General features: G+C 39.9%; 1 protein-coding gene across 4 annotated transcripts in view; it reads right to left on the reverse strand.

Annotated features, from left to right (window-relative positions):
• The window catches only part of lekr1 (leucine, glutamate and lysine rich 1), a 176,598-nt gene that overhangs the window by 43,436 nt on the left and 112,131 nt on the right, over positions 1–21,031 (reverse strand). For all 4 annotated transcript variants that reach the window (XM_059651082.1, XM_048542834.2, XM_059651081.1 and 1 more), the window contains 2 exons: positions 10,507–10,692; positions 1,791–1,872 (listed from right to left, as the gene is read on the reverse strand). In XM_059651082.1, the coding sequence (XP_059507065.1) occupies positions 1,791–1,872; positions 10,507–10,692 (268 nt within the window). The remainder of the gene's footprint in view (positions 1–1,790; positions 1,873–10,506; positions 10,693–21,031) is intronic.

Raw genomic sequence — 21,031 nt, forward strand, 5'->3', positions numbered from 1 at the left:
CCTTGACACTGATCCAGCTCTTTCAGAGCCAGTTCTCAGATTCTCCTGTTCTTATCTGTCAGCCAGAACTCCCTGATTGGACCAGATTAAAAGCTCCAGCCAAGGAACTCATAATATATGAAGTCTACCTGGCTGACTTTGATACAATCACTACACTGTCATTGAAGTATTTCCTTTGGCACTCATCAGGACAAATACAAGGATGCCAACTTCCAAACAATCAGACCATGTATGCTACAGGAGGTGTATTTATACAACAAGGGTGCTGATTTGTTGGCAAGTGAACTCTGATCAGTTAAGGCATTGTCATGGAGAAAGCAATGGGGAAAGAGCAATTAGCTTCAAAAACTACTAGTTCAAGAAAGGCTCAAGATATGAGCATGTCTCTTTTGTTTGCAGTGAACAGGTTCCTGTGTTTCAATATTTTGCTTGTAATAATGATAAATGAGCCACATTATGAGCTAAACTGATTATCTTGTGTTTATTGGTAGTCTAGCTATTAGTGCACACATGATTGTTCACAGAGTTCTGTCCAATCATAGCATCACATTTAACAATAGATATTGTTCTGGGGTTTTGTAAGCTTGAGCTGATTGAGTCTAGTCTATTGTCTACCTGTAATGTGTATCCAAAGAAACATGCTGCTTCAATTGATTAACCATTCCATATGATGTCCGGTCTGCACATATGGTATCGCACCAGCACTGAAGTTCATGCTTGATGTTGCTCAGTTGAGTGGTTAGTTGAACTTTTTTTTTAAGAGGAGAGCCAGGAAGTTTGCCATGTTTGTCAGCAGCTCTCAGTCCAGTGAACTGGGATAGCCTTTACTCTGGAGATCCTCTAATATCAGACTAGATTGGGATGCTCAGAGTCAGGATCTTCTCGTCTTTAGGGTGAGGAGCCAAGTGACTGACTCTTTCTGCCCTGTTATCGAATGTTTTGCATCTGGAATTATGAAAAGGTAAGAATTATGGAGGTTAAAAATGATTGGTGCAGGTGAGGCTTCCTTAGTGAGCGAGTAGGCTGTACAAAGGGCAGATAAAAGTGGTGTTTCAAGTTGGGGTGAATGACAGTGAAGATGTTGCATATTTTAGCGACCGTAATGCAGCATAGGCCTTGGTGGGTCCGTCATGAGTCTAAAGGCAGAGACAAAGTGAATGTAAGGTACCATAGAGAAGATGGTGCCATTTATGCTGACTGAGTAGGGAAGGTCATTCATCATCTTTCTACAATGATGGCAATTCTTCCTGATGGTTGAGACTGCTGTAACCTCAGTAGCAATCTTAGACCAGTCTAACACAGTCTGGGGTCATGGACTCCACGAGTGATTTTGGGGGAAAAGGAATTTCAAACTGCCAGTGTTTGTCTGAGTGAACTTTGGCCTTTTAAATATGGGATCTCCAGTGAGTTGTGAATTGCTCCAAAAACAGCACGCAGAAAAATGTTACAGAAATCAGATGAGCTTATTGCCTGAAGGGCTGAAATGTTATTTAATGCTTATGGCAAGAAAAAATTCTCAGTCTCATGATGAGAATCACTCCACTAGACTCCAGATGACAAAATATCATAAGATTCAGTCCAATATATTTGGTTTTATTAATTGTAAAGGACAAATCTAAACCATTCCTTTCCTCAAACTTTTTTGTTTACTGAAACATAAAATGTCTATGCCCGCTTGAGGGAGGTATACAAATTCCAAATTACTGTTAGTTGATTCGAAGATAATTTTTTCCATAAACTTTTTAATAAATGCATGGCTATCTTACTTAAGATGTAAGTCGCTTACTCACAGTAATAATTCCTTGCAGTGTTCCATTTCTTCTGCAATCTTTTGGAAATTAAGCTGCTGAATCATGAGCTGATTTTTTAGATCTGTTAGGATCAGTAAATGGAAATATTAACACCATTATAAATACAACTAGAAGGATATGTGGCAGAGTTTAATCACTCTCATATCTTCCACGTGTCTGACTCTGCATTTCCAGTTCACATCTTAAAGCTGTAGAGTCATAGAGAAGTACAGTACGGAAACAGACCGTTCAGTCCAATTTGTCCATGCTGACCAGATACCCTAAATAAATCTGGTCCCATTTGCCAGCATTTGACCCACATCCCTCCAAACCCTTCCTATTCATATACCCATCCAGATGCCTTTTAAATGTTTAGATTAGATCAGATTAGATTCCCCACAGTGTGGAAACAGGGCCTTTGGCCCAACAAGTCCACATCACCCCTTGAAACATCCCACCCAGACCCATCCCCCTATAACCCACACACCCCTGAACACCACAGGAAATTTAGCATGGCTGAACCACCTAGCCTGCACATCTTTGGACTGTGGGAGGAAATCGGAGCACCCGGAGGAAACCCACGCAGACACGGGGAGAATGTGCAAACTCCACACACAGTTACCCAAGGCTGGATTCGAACCCAGGTCCCTGGTGCTGTGAGGCTGCAGTGCTAACCACTGAGCCACCGTGCCACCGTGTTGTAATTGTACCAGCCTCCACCACTTCATCTAGCAGCTCATTCCACACACGCACCACCCTCTGCATGAATGTTGTCCCTTAGGTCCCTTTTAAATCTTTTCCTTCTCACCTTAAACTTACGCCCTTCAGTTTTGGACTCTCTCACCCTAGGAAAAGACCTTGTCTATTCACCCTATTCATGCTCCTCATGATTTTATAAACCTCTATAAGGCCACCCCTCATCCTCTGATGCTCTAAGAAAAGTAGCCACAGTCTATTCAGCCTCTCCCTAAAGCTCGAACCCTCCAACCTTCCAAATCTTTTCTGAACCCTTTCAAGTTTCATAATATCCTTCTTATAGGTGTGAGACAAGAACTGCGCCCAATACTCAAAGTGGCTAAACCAATGTCCTGTCCAGCCACAACATGACCTCCCAATTCCTATACTCAATGCACTGACCAATAAAGGCAAGCATACTAAATGCCTTCTTCACTATCTTATCTACCTGTGACTCCACTTTCAATGAACTATGAACCTGCACTCTGAGGTATCCTTGTTCAGCAACACTCCCCAGGAACACACCATTAAGTGTATAAATCCTACCCTGGTTTACCTTTCCAAAATGCAGCACCTCACATTTATCTAAATTAAACTCCATCTGCTGCTCCTTGGCCCATTGGCCCATCTGATCAAGATCCTGTCGTAACTCTGAGGTACTAAAGTGTGAAGCTGGATGAACACAGCAGCCCAAGCAGCATCTCAGGAGCACAAAAGCTGATGTTTCGGGCCTAGACCCTTCATCAGAGTAACTCTGAGGTAATGTATTTTAAATATATATTTTTATACCCTCTCTGTGAATTTGGTTGTGTAACTAGGTATTCTACAATACACCCCAGAACACAGAGTCTGACATTCAGTGTAACACCTTTTTCTAATTCAATCCACCCATCAATAAAAACAGCATTTATAAGCGGGCTGTTTCCAATCAAACACCAGCAACACTTCAGTATTAGCAACAGTCCCTGGCTGAGATGGTCTCTGCTGGTACTAAAATAGGACTCGTGACAAAATCATCACTGGAGTCTTAGAAATACAGGATTGTAGGGTAGGGTCACTGGAGCCATCTAGACAGGTCCAGAGAGGGGAGAGATGATGTTAATGTGAAGCGCAGAGGAAGGTTTTCCCATTGATCCTTGCTGCTGGTGGGTCCCTTCAGTGTGCACTCAGTACCTCAGGAGGAGAATCGCTCTCAAACTCCTCAAAACTGTTGGTATGTCCATCAGGGTTTACTTGGCAGCCTGTTGACATGGCATTCTCGCCCCTGACAGCCACCCCCAACCACCACCACCACCACCACACCTCCCCCCCCCCCCCACCCCCACCACCGATTGTTGATATAGTACCAGTGCAGGTTGGCTGATGTCCTTAACTGGCCGTTAATGTGGTCACTTAAAGGGTTTCAATTGACCTCCAGACTTAAAGGTTGTCCTGGACCTTTCACAGCAAAAGATATTCCTGGTGTGAATCTGGAAAGTGACAGATGCTTCTGAACCTTCTGCCCTATTATATCCTAGCACATACCCTGCCTTCTGACCAGTTCATCGAGGGGAATTAAACCCTAATGTAACAAATCTGTAAAACACCATCAACATGAAATGATACAGCATTGTTCAGTTAGTTCTTTAATGGAACTGTTCAGTTGGTCCTAAGCCCATCATCACTTCCCGCAGTCTTGCAAATTTTTCCCCTTCAAGTAATTTTTCCATTACATGCAGTCGATTCCAGATGACAACTATGAGATACTTCAAAACAAATCTCATTCCCTTGATTATTATATTCAATATCTTAAATCTGTGACCTCTGGTCACCAACCCACTTGTGCGTGGGAACAGATTTTCCTTATTCTATGAAAATCCCTCATGATTTTGAAGACGTCTATTAAACTCATTTTAGCTTTCTCTGCTGTAAGGAGAATATTTCAAGCTTCTCTACTTTGGCACAGAACTAAAGTCGATAATATCTGGTACCATTTTGGTAAATGTTCACTGCACCCTCCCCAAGGTTAAGATATCCTTCCTTAGGATGATGCCCAAAATTAAACGAAGTATGTCAGTTGAGGTCTAATGAATAATTAATAAACATTTAGCACCACTTCCTTGCTCTTTTACTTCATGGGTGAACTGAATTCATGAAGGACAATATAGTGAAGGGAAGACTAGCCAGGGATAAAAATGATAAAATTGGAAACAAGATCCCAATCCAAAGCACCATCAACTGAGGCAATTTGGGTGGTGCACAACAAAACTGCTTTCTGTATGTTATTGGAATATTTTGAATCATCTAATTTTATTTAAGTTTCAAAATTATCCTGGCCCATCAGGTTTCCCAGCCTCAAAGTTTAACAGCTGAAAGGAGGCAAGTGCAGATTTGGGTGGAACAGTTAAGTGCCTTTTCAGGATTATTTCTGAGCCTGGACAGGCATGACTCTTTCTCGCCAGATCCAACCAAACTTTCCTGCTTCCATTTCCACAAGTGGGCATCTCCATGCCCAGGTCTTTCCATGCTCCTGGTGTTTGTTTGACTCCATAATTACAAGTTTCTGGGATCATTTACCCATCCTCAACCCACTATGCTATGATCATCACTGTCTATGCCAAAATTCAAGAAGCCAAAGGCTCTGCACATTTTTAACATCCTCAACTTGCCCTGCCACATTCAAAGTTTTATTTATGAGAACATCCAGGTCTCCAAGTTCTTGTATGGCATTTAAAATTGTAATATTTAGTTCATTTTGTTTTTCTTTCATTCTTTTTTGCAAAATGCATGTTTTCATACTCAAATTTCAAACTTCCAAATTATGCCATCTATACACAAGTCCAGATCATTTGTAGATAACAAAATGAAAATGTCACTGGAGATTAATTTCCAGTTTTGGTGTTGGCTAATGATGTGCAGGATTCCTCTTGTCTGATGACATCAGCTGCTGCAATACAAAGCCTTGCAAAATTGCTGGCATTTCTGCACAAAGTTCTGATGTGGAGGAGCCAGAGAGAGGAAAGCATAAGGATAGGGAAAGAAAATTACAAGATCTAAACAGAAGGGGGAGCACAATGTGGTACAAGCCTGAGAGGGGTGCACAATTCTGGATAATATGAGGAAAAGGAGATGGAAGGTGACCACTTCATATGAAATAAAGTAAATTGCACCAGAGGATCAGGGGATTCAGAGGTTATGGGCCAGCAGTGATGATTTTTGGTGACAATAAGCGTGTGGAAGTGTATGTTATTGGGAGTCCCACCTTTGTTTCTCTTTGAAAATGCACACCACGATTGCCAGCATATCTTTCTTCTTACCACCTTCCAATCCCTGTCCCCACCTTCCCAGATCCTATGGTCCAAGTAATGTTCATTATTTTTCTCTCAACAGTTCTTCACCTTGGAGACATGTCAGAACACGTAACAATCTTAACACCAGCCTCAGGGGAGATACCTATGTATCTCTTTGCATGCCTCTGGATCCCTCCGGTCTAAATCCTACTTACTTTTATGGACAATCTTGTATTAACAGTTTTTCAACAAATTTATTACTTGGCCCTCAGACCTTCCTAACTAACGTATGCCCAACTGCCCAACTTCCCTAAAAACCTGTGTCAGCTGAGTTAATAAAATGTGAGGCTGGATGAACACAGCAGGTCCAGCAGCATCTCAGGAGCACAAAAGCTGACGTTTCGGGCCTAGACCCTTCAATCAGAGAGGGGGATGGGGTGAGGGTTCTGGAATAAATAGGGAGAGAGGGGGAGGCGGACCGAAGATAGAGAGAAAAGAAGATAGGTGGAGAGGAGAGTATAGGTGGGGAGGTAGGGAGGGGATAGGTCAGTCCAAGGAAGACGGACAGGTCAAGGAGTTGGGATGAGGTTGGTAGGTAGGAGATGGAGGTGTGGCTTGGGGTGGGAGGAAGGGATGGGTGAGAGGAAGAACAGGTTAGGGAAGCAGAGACAGGTTGGACTGGTTTTGGGATGCAGCGGGTGGAGGGGAAGAGCTGGGCTGGTTGTGTGATGCAGTGGGGGGAGGGGACAAACTGGGCTGAGTTAATGTTTGCTAATTTCACAATAACACAGAAGATATTAAGACATTTAAAGATAAACATTCATTCGGAACTAACTATGAAGTTAGCTAATTTCACAATCATTTAAAGTTTTGAGTTCATAAGATTTAAGTAACCATCCCATCGGAGAAGAAAGTACTCAAATTGTCACTGCTTTTCAAATAGCCTACTTAATTTTAATAGGCCCCAACTCTATTATAAAATTTCCAGATACTTTAAAGGTCTATGATTTTTTTCTTTTCAGAAAATATACACTTCCCCACTTAAGGAAGAGTATAAGGTATTGGGGTTAATTTCAATTGTAACTGCAAAACATAAATGAGATAATTTACTAGTTTCACAATTTCATTATCAGAAATTAATCAATTTAATCTGCTTTAAACGGATAGGAACACTTTAGGTTTATGCTAAAACCATGAAAAGATATAACAACAAATTTAGTAGATTCCAGTTTGATCTATTTCATAAAGACTCAAAAACATCTAAGAACCTTTAGGAACATCTAAGAATAGCTAAGAATATATTATGTAAGAATATCAAATAGGCTATCTAACAGTATCTAAGAACAGGATATCTACCAAAATTTGAAGCAACATTTTACCTTACAGCCCTGAGTGAGCAAGGTATCTTCTCCTTGTATGAGAAAATACCTTTTGAAAAGTACTATTCAAAGTTTTTAACACTACTGAAATTTCAGTGAAAGGATCACTTTTAATTTAAACTGATTCCTCCCATTTTACAGATGTGAGTATCAACCTGCTGTATAGGTTCTGCCTACTTCCATGCGATGCTGTATCATTCCTTAATTATTTGGTAAAGATTCTTTCATAGAGCTGGGAGCTTTATCTAGTCAATTTACTTGTGATGGTTCATACTTTCAGAGCTCCTTCTTATTCCAATCATAAATTTTCATTAACAGTTTACCAGTAAACGTATTTCATTTCTTTGTCTTCATGAGCTTTGTTTTATCCTGATTTCTAATAGCATTCATGTGATAAGCATGTTTACAATTTTTATCAATTGGATGGTTTCAATATTTCTTCTGCAATTAACTTTTTAGTTTCACACCCAGTTGTGATGTTGCCATGTATCTTTCCAGGCCTTCCTTTCAGTGATTAAACTATTGTTTACATTTTATTGTTGTCTGTGCTAAGCTCTAGTTTAATTAGTAGCACTTATATTTGTTGTCTCCATGTCCTTTTTTCAGGTATTCCTGTTCCTGCTAGCTGTGACGGAGTTTTTCATAGTTAACTCCATATGAATCTTTATATTTAAATGTCTTAATATCTTGTCTCTGCTACCTAATTTGTGATACTTCTTTCTCAAATGTTTTCTTAATTTTTCTAACAACCGTTTTTCATCCACTGTTATGCACATTCTTGTCTACGTTTAATTAATTTAAAGGGCACTTCACTACCCTCAAAAGGTTCCTTATCTCTCCAAAAATATACCCTACCTCTCCAACAAACCTATGTACATAGTGATCTTCTGAAAAATGTCCACATGTTGCATTCCAGAAATATGGTGCAGGAGTGAAGGTGCCTGTGTTTCTATGTTTGCAGCTGCCTCTGTGTACCAATGATGTGGAAATTGAAGCCCATTCCTGTTCCCCCTCTCCCCAGTGAAAACAGTAGTTGCCAGATTCAGAGGTGGAACTCCAGGACTAGGGCTCTGTCACAATTTTGGAGACCCTGTCAATTTCACAAAAATTCAATGCTAGGTACATCACTTTATGTTTTACAAAAAGGGATGTACCCTTTCAAATCATTTAATCCTCTGGCATTATTCCCATATATAAGAAAAAGTGTAAGATTATGAGCACCACCCTGCTATTTACATCGTGAAAGAGTATGTAAAACATTTTAAAGATGTAATTTCCAGTTTCAAGAAATAATACTTAAATAAGCAGGGCAATTCTATTTCATATTTTTGTTTATTCTGCTTTGAAAAATATTCTGTTACTTTGAAATGAGCAGCCAGAACATCTTGTGGGATATTAAATAATACAGATAATCTTGGTAATACGTAAACATATAAACTTGTTACTACGATGATGTTGGCCTTGACCTGAAAACCAGTACTTGATGAAAGTCTTATTTGCAAACTCTGAACTGGATCCTCATTGCAGGGCAAGTTGCCCTGGTCTGACTGAGGATTTCAATAATATTTTGCATATGACATAAGAACATAAGAGCAGGAGTAGGCCATCTGGCCCCTCGAGCCTGCCCCGCCATTTAATAAGATCATGGCTGATCTTTTTGAGACTCAGCTCCACTTACCCGCCCACTCACCATAATCCTTAATTCCTCTACTGTTCAAAAATTTATCTAGCCTTGCCTTAAAAACATTCAGTGAGGTAGTTTCAATGGCTTCACTTATTTAGCCTAAATGCCTAACAGCTGTGCTGACAGAGCAAGTGAATTAGTTCCAGGACCAGAAGCACTAGTACGGTGTTAGGTAGTTTCTTCTTATTGCCATGACTGGCTTAGAAGTAAATCTGTTTCACAATACCAGCCAATATGATAGACTTGCAAAATCATTTCCCACTTTAAACAGTTGCTAACACTATAAGACTTCACAAATAAATAGCTTATCTCACATCTGGCAACTAAATTATTTTAAAAATTTGATCATTACCTCAGTACTTCAAGATTTGTACACAGTACAAATTCTAGATCTTACAACTTCACACCATTTTAAGGTATTTTGGAAAACGGAGTGAATGTACCCATTGCAAAAATGGCCTCCAAGAACAAGTTGGGCATGTGCAGTTGTACCAGTGACATCATGCCAGCTTTATATTAAATTTTAAACTACTCATAAGATCTGTGACATCACAGCAATATTATAGTCAGTCATAAAATTTATTTGGCAGAATAGTTCTTGGTTTCAATGAAAAGAACACTGATTAATTGTGAATGTCACACTGCACCTGTGTCAAAAGGTGGGATTTAACCAATTAACTAAAATTTATAAAAAAATACACAGACTGATTATAATTGTTCCTATGTGTTTCTGGATCTTGCAACTAGTTTAGAATGTAATACAATAAATTGTAGTGGTCAGTTGTTTGTTTCAGGCTTAAAATAAATATCGTTACAACAGATGGATTTTTTTTTGGTTACAACCAGTCAGGCACATCACTCCCACCCTTCACACATGTGGACTGCAATACTCCAGCTAGCAGTGGTGTTGCCCTTTAACACACTCTCATCCTCTGGGATCATGATTGCAAACCATATTTAGGGAAGGCTGTGGCATTATGGTAATGCCATGAGACTAATAATCCCTAATATTCTGGGGACATGGGTTCGAATCTTAACCATGGATGGAATTTCATCATTCAACTGAAGGTAAAATTTAAATTAAAAATAAAAAAAATGGAATTAACAGTTAGTCTAATTATGGACATATAACTGTTGTTGTTAATAAAAATAAAATTCCTGGTTCTCTAATGTCCTTCAGGGAAGGAAATCAGCATTCTTAATTGCAAATTTGGACTCTCGGCGATGTGGTTCACTCTTAATTGCTGTTTGAAATGGCCCAGCAAACCACTTAGCTCAAAGTCAGGAAAGGATGGAAAACACATGCTAGCCCAGACAGCAATGCTTACATACCACAAATGAATGAAAAAAGTTATGAACAAGTATATACACATATGCTATGTTTATAAATCAACTGTTGAGATATGTAAGCTTTTAAAATCTGAATTTCTACAGTATCTTAATTAGTGTCTAGCAGTTGAGAAGATACCACAGTTTTAATGCCTTTTTGACTTTTTTCGATAGCTAATTTGGTTGCAATTCTTTGTGTACATAAAATGATTGTTGGTCACTATAACCTCAGCACACGGCTTGGGTTCAGCATGCAGAATTTTAAGGCAGTCACAGTTTATATCAATGAACCAATGTACTTTAGCAAAAGTCTCACTTACCAAGTGCCTGTTTCTCTGATTCACAACATTTGATTTCGAGTTCAGCTTCTTTCTGTTCCAAAACATGGATTTGATCAATTTGTAGTGTAATCGTGTCTGAAGAAAGCTGTAGGTCTTTTACTTGCTGTTGAAGGAACTCTACCTCTTGAGTGGATTTCTTAAGACTCTCTCGCAATCCAAACATTTCTGAAAACCAAATATATTTGTAATTTCATTAGAGCAGGTCTCTATTTCACTTCTTACTCACTAAATACAAATGCTAATTTAACAAACATCCAATATAAATTAAGGGACTGTGTTATAATATGTGATGTTTGGGTACCAACTACTGTCGGGTTCTGATTGGGATAGAGTATCAGAAACAGAGGAACAAAAGTAGTCCATTCAACCTGTAAAGCCTGTTCCACCATTCAACTAGATAATGTCTAATAAACTGCATTAATGGCACTTTCCCGTACTATCTTCAGTTCCCTTTGAAATAATTCCATGAAGGCCAGTCACCAATCACCCTTTATTTACATGTGCATTGTACATGATACTGACCCAGCCAGCTCAGAGCTCTTTGGGTGAACAGAATCTCTGGCACTTCTTTATATCTGTCAGCCAGGACTCTCTGATTGGACAAGGTTTACAGCCCCAATCAGGGAACTTATATTCTATGATATTTGGCCTCAGTCTCCATAAATCTATCAATTTCTGCCTTCAGCATGCTCAATGTGCTTCTACAGCCGTCTGGGTTTTCTAATCGCTAAAGAAATTCCTTGCCATCTTAGTCTTAAAGAGCCTACCTCTTATTCTGAAATTATGTATCCTGGTGTGAGACTCACCAGTCACAGAAGCATCTTATCCATATTCAATGTCACACCATGAATGTATTTTTGAAGTATTAATTAGGCTACCCTTCATTCTTCACGACTCTAGGGAATACAGACACTGTGTCCACAATTTTTCATGCTAAAGAATCCCAACATCGCAAGGATTGATCCGTTAAAACTCCATTGCACTCCTTCTATGGCAAGGATATTCATCTTTAGATAAAGGAGCAAAACTGTAGATAATACACGAGGTGAGGTCTTACCATTGCTCTATATAATTGCATCAAGGCATCTTTACTCCTATACTCAATTCCTCAAAATTTCACCAATCATCCTTCTTCTATCATTGTTCAGCGATCTGTGATGGAGGATAGACCGAGCATATGCCTCAGCAGAAGAGGCTTTTGTTTTAGATGACAATGTGTAATTTATTATATCTCTATAACTGTATACTGGGGTCTACTAACTCTTAGGTGTATTAACTATTACTAACAAGAGGTAGATAAGACATTTGGATGTGAATCAGGAGACTGCCAGAATCTAACTGTGGGTGTCTAACTGCAAAGACCAGAACTCCAAAATGCTCCACTCAATGGCTATGCTACATATCAGAATAGACAGAGCTTTGGCTTAGCTATAGTTAAACTTTTTGTATCCATTAACTAGTACAATAAACATTGTACAACAGAGTGATTCAGGTCAACCTGTCCTGATCCCATTTCATCTAAGGATGGTCAGTTGGCAAATCATGCAGTTTATTGACATAGAAACATAGAAAATAGGAGCAGCAGTAGGCTATTTGGCTCTTCAAGCCTGCTTTGCTATTCAATATGATCATGGCTCATCATCCAACTCAGCACCTTGTTCCTGCTTTCTCCCCATATCCACTGATCCCTTTAGCCCTAAGAAATATATCTATCTCCTTCTTGAAAACATTCAATGTTTTGGTCTCAATTGCTAGCTGTGGCAGAGAATTCCAAGGCTAACCACTCTCTGAGAAAAGAAATATCTCTTTATCTCTGTCCTAAAAGACCTATCCTTATCATGAGACTGTGACCTCTAGTTTTGGACTGCCCAGTTATCAAGCATAACATTCTTACATTTAGAATTTTATAGGTTTCTATGAGACTTCCCCTATTTTTCTAAACTCCAGTGAATATAGTCCTAACTAATCCTATTTCTGCCTGTGCATCAGCCCCATCATCCCAGGAATCAGTCTGTAAATATTTCTTGCACTCCCTTATAAGTAAGCTTGAATTTCTTATTTCTTATTTCTCTCCCATTTCTTTCCCAGTTGTAGCCTCTTACTGCTTGTTTTCCTACCCAACCACCCGTCAGCCAGTTATTTTGGACCTCTGTCAATTTGCAAACAAGAAAATAGAAAACCTAGTGAGCTCCTGCTGTCATTGATATTATTCAGTTTTCCATGTACTACCTCATACTCTCCTTTCCTCCTTGTGAATCAATATCAGGGCCAATCCTGCCACATGGGCATACCATATGTGAGAAAGAAACAAAAAGTATTAGAAATACACAGCAGATCAAGCAACCTCTGTTAAGAGGGAAAAAAAGTTAAAGTTACAAGTTAATCACCAAAACTTGTCTGATACAAGTTTTTTTTCTTTTTGAAAGCAACTGAATGAAACAAAAATAAGCATGTTTTTGTCGGCTGCCATTATTTTCATGGGATTTTTGGAACATCCAGAAATGCTTTTAAACTGAAATTGTCACGATACAACTCAACATTATCTCAACACTAAGTGGTGCTGCTGCCCCTCACACATTATCTCTCACATGTTCCATGTTTGCTGGCCAAGATAATTCAGAGCACTTCTCCTGCTGGTCAATAGTGCATATGTACACTGAAATGGAACAAATAAAATGAAATTTTATATAATTTTTAACTGCTCTGAGGCAGGTTATTAAGCAGTACAAAATGTTTTTGTACATTTGTCATGCATATATTTTATTTAAACTTACTCAAACATGCTCCAATACGAACAATATTCATTGACATTCTAAGTCTTATAAAACTGCAAGATTAATATGCTGTCAGAACAAACAGCGTAAGGAAACAGTCAGACTACATAATGTTATTTGCATGTAGACAGGATATTCAAAATGCAAGTATTTCCTGTAATTTGAGTGAAGACAAATAGGGCAAGATAGAATCTAGAGCAGCATTTTAACAGTTACATGCAAACATATTTAAAAGGTTACAGTGCTAAGGCTCAATAGAGTCTGAAAACTGGACACAATGAAGGATTTTTGCCGCTATTACGCTGTCATGTATCCCTCTTTGCCATTTGCTCAGATTCTCACGTGAAAGAAAAATCTTTTTACTTCAATCCTGTGTTCTATTTACAAAATGATGTACGGCCACTATCACTGACTTTGCAGTCTGCACTACCCTCATTTTCTATGCTATGCACTTCTCTGCATTTGAAACTACAAAACTGCCATGACTGGAGTCAAGGTCTGACATTGTTCTCAAGATAAACTTGGGGCGTAGCTGTGGTGGAACTAGAGTTACTAATAATGAGACATGATGGAACGTTGAAAATAGTGAGCTGAAGATACATTTATGATCCATAAATTTTTACAGCTTTGATATTCCTTTTTGAGCATACAAGGAACACTCAGTTCCCAGGTGCAAAGTTGAGAAACATGTGCAATACTTTTGAGCCTGTATGACTAGTTAAAAATCCAACAGCAGATTTGTGTTTGTTAACAATTTGTATTAGTTAAGTTTATTTCATTTATAGCTTAGTTTCCAGATCAAAATCTGACCAAATTAGATAGGATATAGATAATACACAATACCTCTTCACCATGGTAAATGGTAGTGGCTGTCTTTTCAACTTCTGAGAATGACAGTATGTAATGTTTGGGAATCCCTGTGTAAATTTAACTTTAAAGGTAGGTTTGACATTGGATAAGTGTTCTCGCCATCTCATCAAAAGACATGAGCGTATAGATCAGTTTGAATCATTGCAGAGAAGTACTGCATTCAAATCTGTTACATTTTCCATTGGTTAAAGTACTATTACTGTACTTCCAAGCAGGGGCAGCAAGGTGGCGCAGTGGTTAGCACTGCTGCCTCACAGCACTGGGCACCCACGTTCAATTCCAACCTCAGGAAACTGTCTGGGGAGTTTGCACATTCTGCCCGTGTTTGCTGGAAGTACAGTAATAGTACTTTAACCAATGGAAAATGTAACAGATTTGAATGCAGTACTTCTCTGCAATGATTCAAACTGATCTATACGCTCATGTCTTTTGATGAGATGGCGAGAACACTTATCCAATGTCAAACCTACCTTTAAAGTTAAATTTACACAGGGATTCCTAAACATTACATACTGTCATTCTCAGAAGTTGAAAAGACAGCCACTACCATTTACCATGGTGAAGAGGTATTGTGTATTATCTATATCCTATCTAATTTGGTCAGATTTTGATCTGGAAACTAAACTATAAATGAAATAAACTTAACTAATACAAATTGTTAACAAACACAAATCTGCTGTTGGATTTTGGTTTCCTCCCACAGTCCAAAGATTTCCCAGGTGGGAAAACACAATCGCGCTTCATCGGAGGCTGCATTGACGATGTTACCCAACAGGGTAATTAAATGTCTGCGGAACAACCATCCACAACCCAAGCTACAAATCTACTTGAAAACCTGAGATGTGCAGGGTAGGTGGATAGCTATGCTAAATTTCCCATAGTTTCCAGGGATGTTTAGGTTAGGTGGATTAGATACAGGGGTAGGGGAATGGATCTTGGTGGGATGCTGTTCGGAGGGGCAGTGTGGACTTGTTGGCCGAATGACCTGTTTCCACATTGTAGGGATTCTATGATTTTATGACTTCCTTAATATTGCCTTTGGGGTGTCAACCTGGATAATGTCCTTAAATTCAGAAGTGAAAATTAAATCCACAAACAGTAGTTAGGGTATACTGCAGCTAAAAGTTGGTCAGGAAAGTCTTGAGGATGAATACCAAAGCTAGTTTATTATGCTATTCCCAGTTCCAGCAATGTTCACCTGGGAGAGTGGAAGATAGGATTGTAACCCCACCTGATACCCAATTAAAGCCATTTAGGCACCTGAAGAGCTCATAATGAGCTAGTTAACAGCAGTTGATGTATGAGGAGAGGTATAATAAGGGGTATAATGGATATAAACACTGTACAGGGCACAGCCAGTGAAAAGAGGACAGATAGGGTGCAGAGCCAGTCATAGCTGTCCCAGGAAATTACCACTGAGGCATTAAATTTTAAAGCCACAGAAAAGGACTTTACCATTTTGAAATAGGACTCTTGGCGCAGCACTCAAAATACATAGGGATGGTAGTCAAATATACCTCAAAAGTTCTCAAATCAATCACTGGCCAATGTAACAGCCCTGTTTAAGAAGGGAATGAGGCAGAAGACAGGAAACTATACCCTGGTTAATCTGATCTCTGTCGTTGGTAAGATTTTAAAATCAATTATTAAGAATGAGTTTGTGGAGTACCCGCAAGTACATGATAAAAGGAGGTGGAATTAGCATGGCTTCATGAAGGGGAGGTTATGCCTTCCAAATCCGTTATAATTCTTTGAGGAGGTAACCAGTATGTTAGACGAAGGATAGCCATTGAATGTGATCTATTTGGATTTCCAGAAGGCATTTGACAAAGTGCCACACAGGAGGCTGCTTAATAAGATAAAAACCCTTGGTGTTAGGGGTCAGTTACTGGCATGGATAGAGTACTGATTGACTGGCAAAAAACAGAAAGTAGGGGAAAATAGGGTTTCTTTCAGGATGACAGCTGGTGTTCCACAAGGGTTAGTTTTGGGACCATAAGTATTCATATTATACATTAACAATCTAGACAAAAGAACTGAGGGCATTGTTGCTAAGCTTGCAGATGACACAAAGATAGGTGGAGGGATAGGTAATGTTGAGGAAGTGGAGAGGCTGCAGAAGGAATTGGACATGCTAGGTGAGTAGACAAAGAAGTGGCAGGTAGTATACAGTGTGGAGAAGTGTGAGGTTATAAACTTTAGCAGGCAAAATAGAGGCATAGGCTATTTTCTGAATGGGGAAGGTTTTTGGAAATTTGAATTACAAAGGTATTGTGAGTCCCATTTCAGAAGTCTGTTAAAGTTAACATGCCGGTTCAGTTGGCAGTTAGGAAGATAAATGCACTGTTAACATTCATTTTGAGGGGGCTAGGATGTACTGCTGAGATTGTATAAGGCTCTGGTCAGACTGTATTTGGAATACTGTGAGCAGTTTTGGGCCTGGATCTAAGGAAAGATGTGCTGGCCTTGAAGGGGGTTTACAAGAATAATCCCAGGAATGAAGAGTTTATCATATGAGAAGCAGTTGAGGACACTGGGTCTATTCGCGATGAAGTTAGAAGAATGACGGGGGATCTGATTGAAACATACATGATACTCAAGACCTGGATAGAGTGGATGTGAAGAAGATGGTTCCACAAGTAGGAGAGACTAGGAATTGAGTGCACAGCCTCACGGCGATCACAGCGAAGGGGCTGAGATGAGCAGGAACTAATTGCTGTTTAGGGCTGTGGAGGCCAAGTCATTGAGTGTTTTAAAGACAGAGATAGATAGGTTCATTGGAGGAGGTGGAGCAGTCTGCCTTGAGAGAAACAGATTTGATAGATAAAGGTGTCGCTGTTTATAATTTTGATCTCTTTCAAATATAGGGATGACTTTTCTCCAATTGTTTGCCTCTGTGTTAGACCATAAGACATAAGATATAGGAGCAGAATTAGGCCATTCACCCCCTTGAGTCTGCTCCAACATTTGATCATGGCTGATATGTTTCTCAACCCGATTCTCTTGCCTTATTCCCATAATCCTTGATCCCCTTTCCAAGGATCAAGGATTATGGGAATAAGACAGGAGAATAAGGTTGAGAAACATATCAGCCATGATCAAATGGTGGAGCAGACTCAATGGGCTGAATGGCCCAATTCTGCTCCTATATCTTATGTCTTATGGTCTAACACAGAGGCAAACAATTGGAGAAAAGTCATCCCTATATTTGGAAGAGATCAAAATTATAAACAGCTACACCTTTAACTATCAAATCTGTTTCTCTCAAGGCAGACTGCTCCACCTCCTCCAATCACAGAATCACATAATTGTGACAGCACAGTCAGAGGCCATTCTGATTGTTGTGCCTGCACTGGCTCTTCAAACAATTACCTAGTGCCAATCCAATGCTTTTCTCCCCCGCCCCCCCATATCCTTGCAAACTTCTTCTATACAAACAAGCATTCAATGCCCTCTTGAATGACTTGATTGAATCTGCCTTCATCAGATTTCCTTGCAGTTCATAGCTTCACTACTCACTGAATGAACATTTTTTTTCACTTCACCCTTGCTTCTTTTGCACATAATTTTAAATCTACGCTCTCTCATTTTTGTACACTTTTTGAGTGATGACAATTTCTCCTTATCGACTTTATCTAGCCTGATCATGATACTGAAAACATCTATCAAATCTTCTTTAAGCGTCCTTCTGTCCAGAAGATAAGCTCTAACTTCTTCATTCAATCCTTATAACCGAATCTTGGAACCATTCTTGTAAATTACTTCTGCCCACCCTCCAATACATTCACACCTTTCCTACATGTGGCACTTACATGCTTGATGACATGGTGCAATGAAAACAATCTGTCTCTCAATGTCAGAAAAACTAAAGAAATGATCAACAATTTCATAAAGGAGGATAAAAAACACCCCCACCTACATCAATGGAACTGAGGTTGAGAGAATGAAGAACATCACGTTCCTCAGAGTAGAGATAACCAACAATCTGTTCTGGACTGCCCACATAGATGCAACAGTCAAGAAGGCACAACAACATCCTTTTTCGTCAGGCAGCTCAGGAAATTTGGCATGTCCGTAAGGTCCCACACCAACTTCTACAGATGCACCATTGATAGTATACTGTCTGGGTGCATAACAGCCTGGTATGGCAACTGCTCTGCCCAGGACCATGAGAAACTACAGAAGATGGTATGCACAGCCCAGACTTTCACGGCAACCAAGCTGTACTTCAGTACATGTGAAATAAATCAATCAATCAATCAACAATACTTCAGCTCAAACAACTGTCTTACACAATGTGTTAATTACCAGCTGGCTTTTGTCCCTTTCCCCTATTAATTAAGCCAAGGATATTGTATGCTTATTCTCCATCTGTCTGCTACTTTCATTCATCTGTGCACATATACACCATGTCTCTCTGCTCCTGCACACCCTTTGCAATTGTGCCCCCTACTTTATATTGTCGTTCCATATACTTTCTACCAAAATACATCACCTCACACTTCTCTGTACTAAACCTCATCAGCCACCTATCAGCCCACTCTGCCAACTTGTCAATGTCTTTTTGAAGTTCTGCCCTGTCCTCATAATTTACAATTCTTCCAGGTTCAAAATCAGAAGATCCCTCTCTCTCACTCTTGCTGCTCCTCAAGAGACAGAATTATGTAATTGGAGGAGCAGCAAGATTAGGAGAAAGGGAATCTACGATTGGACTAGCTGGAAGAATTATAATGGCCACTTATGGATCGCATGCAACAAGTGTTCCAGGAGGCCAGATCAATAACTATTCAGAGACATAGAGAGATCAAGGCAATCTGAGTATCTTAGTGCAGGTCCACAACAGGACCTACGTGTCAGCTGAGTGAATGGACAAACAATTGAGGGGTGGGTTTGGGGAAAACAAGAGGCCCAAATATTGGGTAAGAAGCAGGTTCCAAGTGTCAACCAGTTGAGTGGATGGATGTGAGGGAGAGCAGCAGGCCCTGCATGAGTCAGGGGAAGCAGTACCAAGTGTCACAAGCAGGGGTAAGCAAAGCTGACGTGTTGGTCAAGCTGTGCCAGAGGTGTTGATTACAATTGGGTGCTGCATTGCATCATAACGTTTTCAAAAAGTCAGACCTTCAGGATGTCTTTGATATTCATCCTTACATTACAGCTTCTGTGCCTTTTGTGTTTTAAAGAATGATGAGCTTAAATTAACTAGTAATGCATGACTATGGCTCTATTCTCACTAGGTCTTAGGGATGAAACAATCGTGTAGTGACATTATCTTCTCCATTTGTGTTGAATTTTTTAGGGTTTCCTTTTTTAGAAAGATAAAATATCATATACCAAAAATTCTGTACACATTATTTCTTTTTACTTTGAAATCTATAAATAAGATACTTTGTTAATTTACGATAACTAAGTCTCCCAAGCCCTTTCTTCCATTGTAGTTTTCCATGATCATTCACACTGTAATCAACTCCTGTTCCCCAGATCCCAACAGATTCACATGGAATATGAAAATGAAAAAGGAGCCCTGGAAAATATAAAGTAGCTCTTGAAAATCAAAAAACAGCCCCTTGTAAATGTTTCACAAGGAGCCCTCAAGAAAAAAAACATTATTTAGCTCTTGGCTTTCAGTTGCACGAGTTGCAGGGAAAGTGAGCCATAAGCCCTGGGACTGTACTGGGGATCATCACCTTTCTGATTTTGCAGGGGCAGAAGAGCAGGGAGCAAGGTGGGCAAGTAAAATTGGGCCCCAAAACAGAAATTTCTGGAAAACTCAGCACGTCTGGCAGCATCTGTGAAGAGAAATCAGAGTTAATATTTTGGATCCAGTGACCCTTGGATCCAGACCCGAAAAGTTAACTTAGATTTCTCTTCATAAATGCTGCCAGGCCTGCTGAGCTTTTCAAGCAACTGCTGTTTTTGATTCTGATTCACAGCATCCACAATTCTTTTGGTTTTTATTAAGTAAAATCGGGTAATCAGCCATCCACAGCGAGGGCAGCTGTTGACAATGGGGGCATGTCTTTCAGATTTGATGCCCTGTGACAACAGACAGTAACACACTCCCCCAGAAAAGTGGGGCCCTGGAAATCAGGATGATAGGGGGGAGAAATAAGGGCAGGTGGAATATGGAGTCCATACCCTCTGTGTAGGATCCACCAGTGAAAGACATGCTTTAAGATGACCAAAATCCAGTGCTGCAGGACAATGCAACTCTACAGGTAGAAAATCACAAATTTCTGTGCTCACTAAAGATCTCACACCCCACATCACTGGCCACCATGTTCTGCCAGTAACTTTTAAAGTGACTGTGATTTTCACTTCTGACTCATTCCAAGGATCAGCTGTGCACTCTGCAGGTACCTTGCAAACTGATGCACAAAAATGCAACTTGCTGCTCACTGACGCCTTCTTTCACAGAGTGGGTCAGTATATTCATTTCAAGACAAATGGGACCTCACCAACACAGACACAATTGGGTTTAAACATCATCACTGGACTCCCCCAGATGCAAGCGTTCATTGATTGCACCACATAGCCATCAGGTCAGCCAGTGGCAGGCCAGTCAGATTCATAAGATTTGGCTGGCCTGCAACAACTATGAACAGTTCTTTCATGTGTGCACTCACTTCACTGGCTGCCATGGCTCTATCACCTTCCAGCAGTTCAGGACACCTTAATTTTTTATTCCACCCAAAGGAGTATAGATGGATCTGAGAGTACATTCTTTGAAAAGATGGCCATACTCACCCTTCCACAAGAGGCCCAGATTGAAGGCAATATAATGAATGCCATTCTTGCTAGAATAACATTCACCAGGACATTAGGCTTCTCAAAAGGTGGTTTCAGTGCACAGAATGGTCAAG

The sequence above is a fragment of the Stegostoma tigrinum genome, chromosome 14 (assembly GCF_030684315.1).
Source record: "Stegostoma tigrinum isolate sSteTig4 chromosome 14, sSteTig4.hap1, whole genome shotgun sequence".
Taxonomy (NCBI): domain Eukaryota; kingdom Metazoa; phylum Chordata; class Chondrichthyes; order Orectolobiformes; family Stegostomatidae; genus Stegostoma; species Stegostoma tigrinum.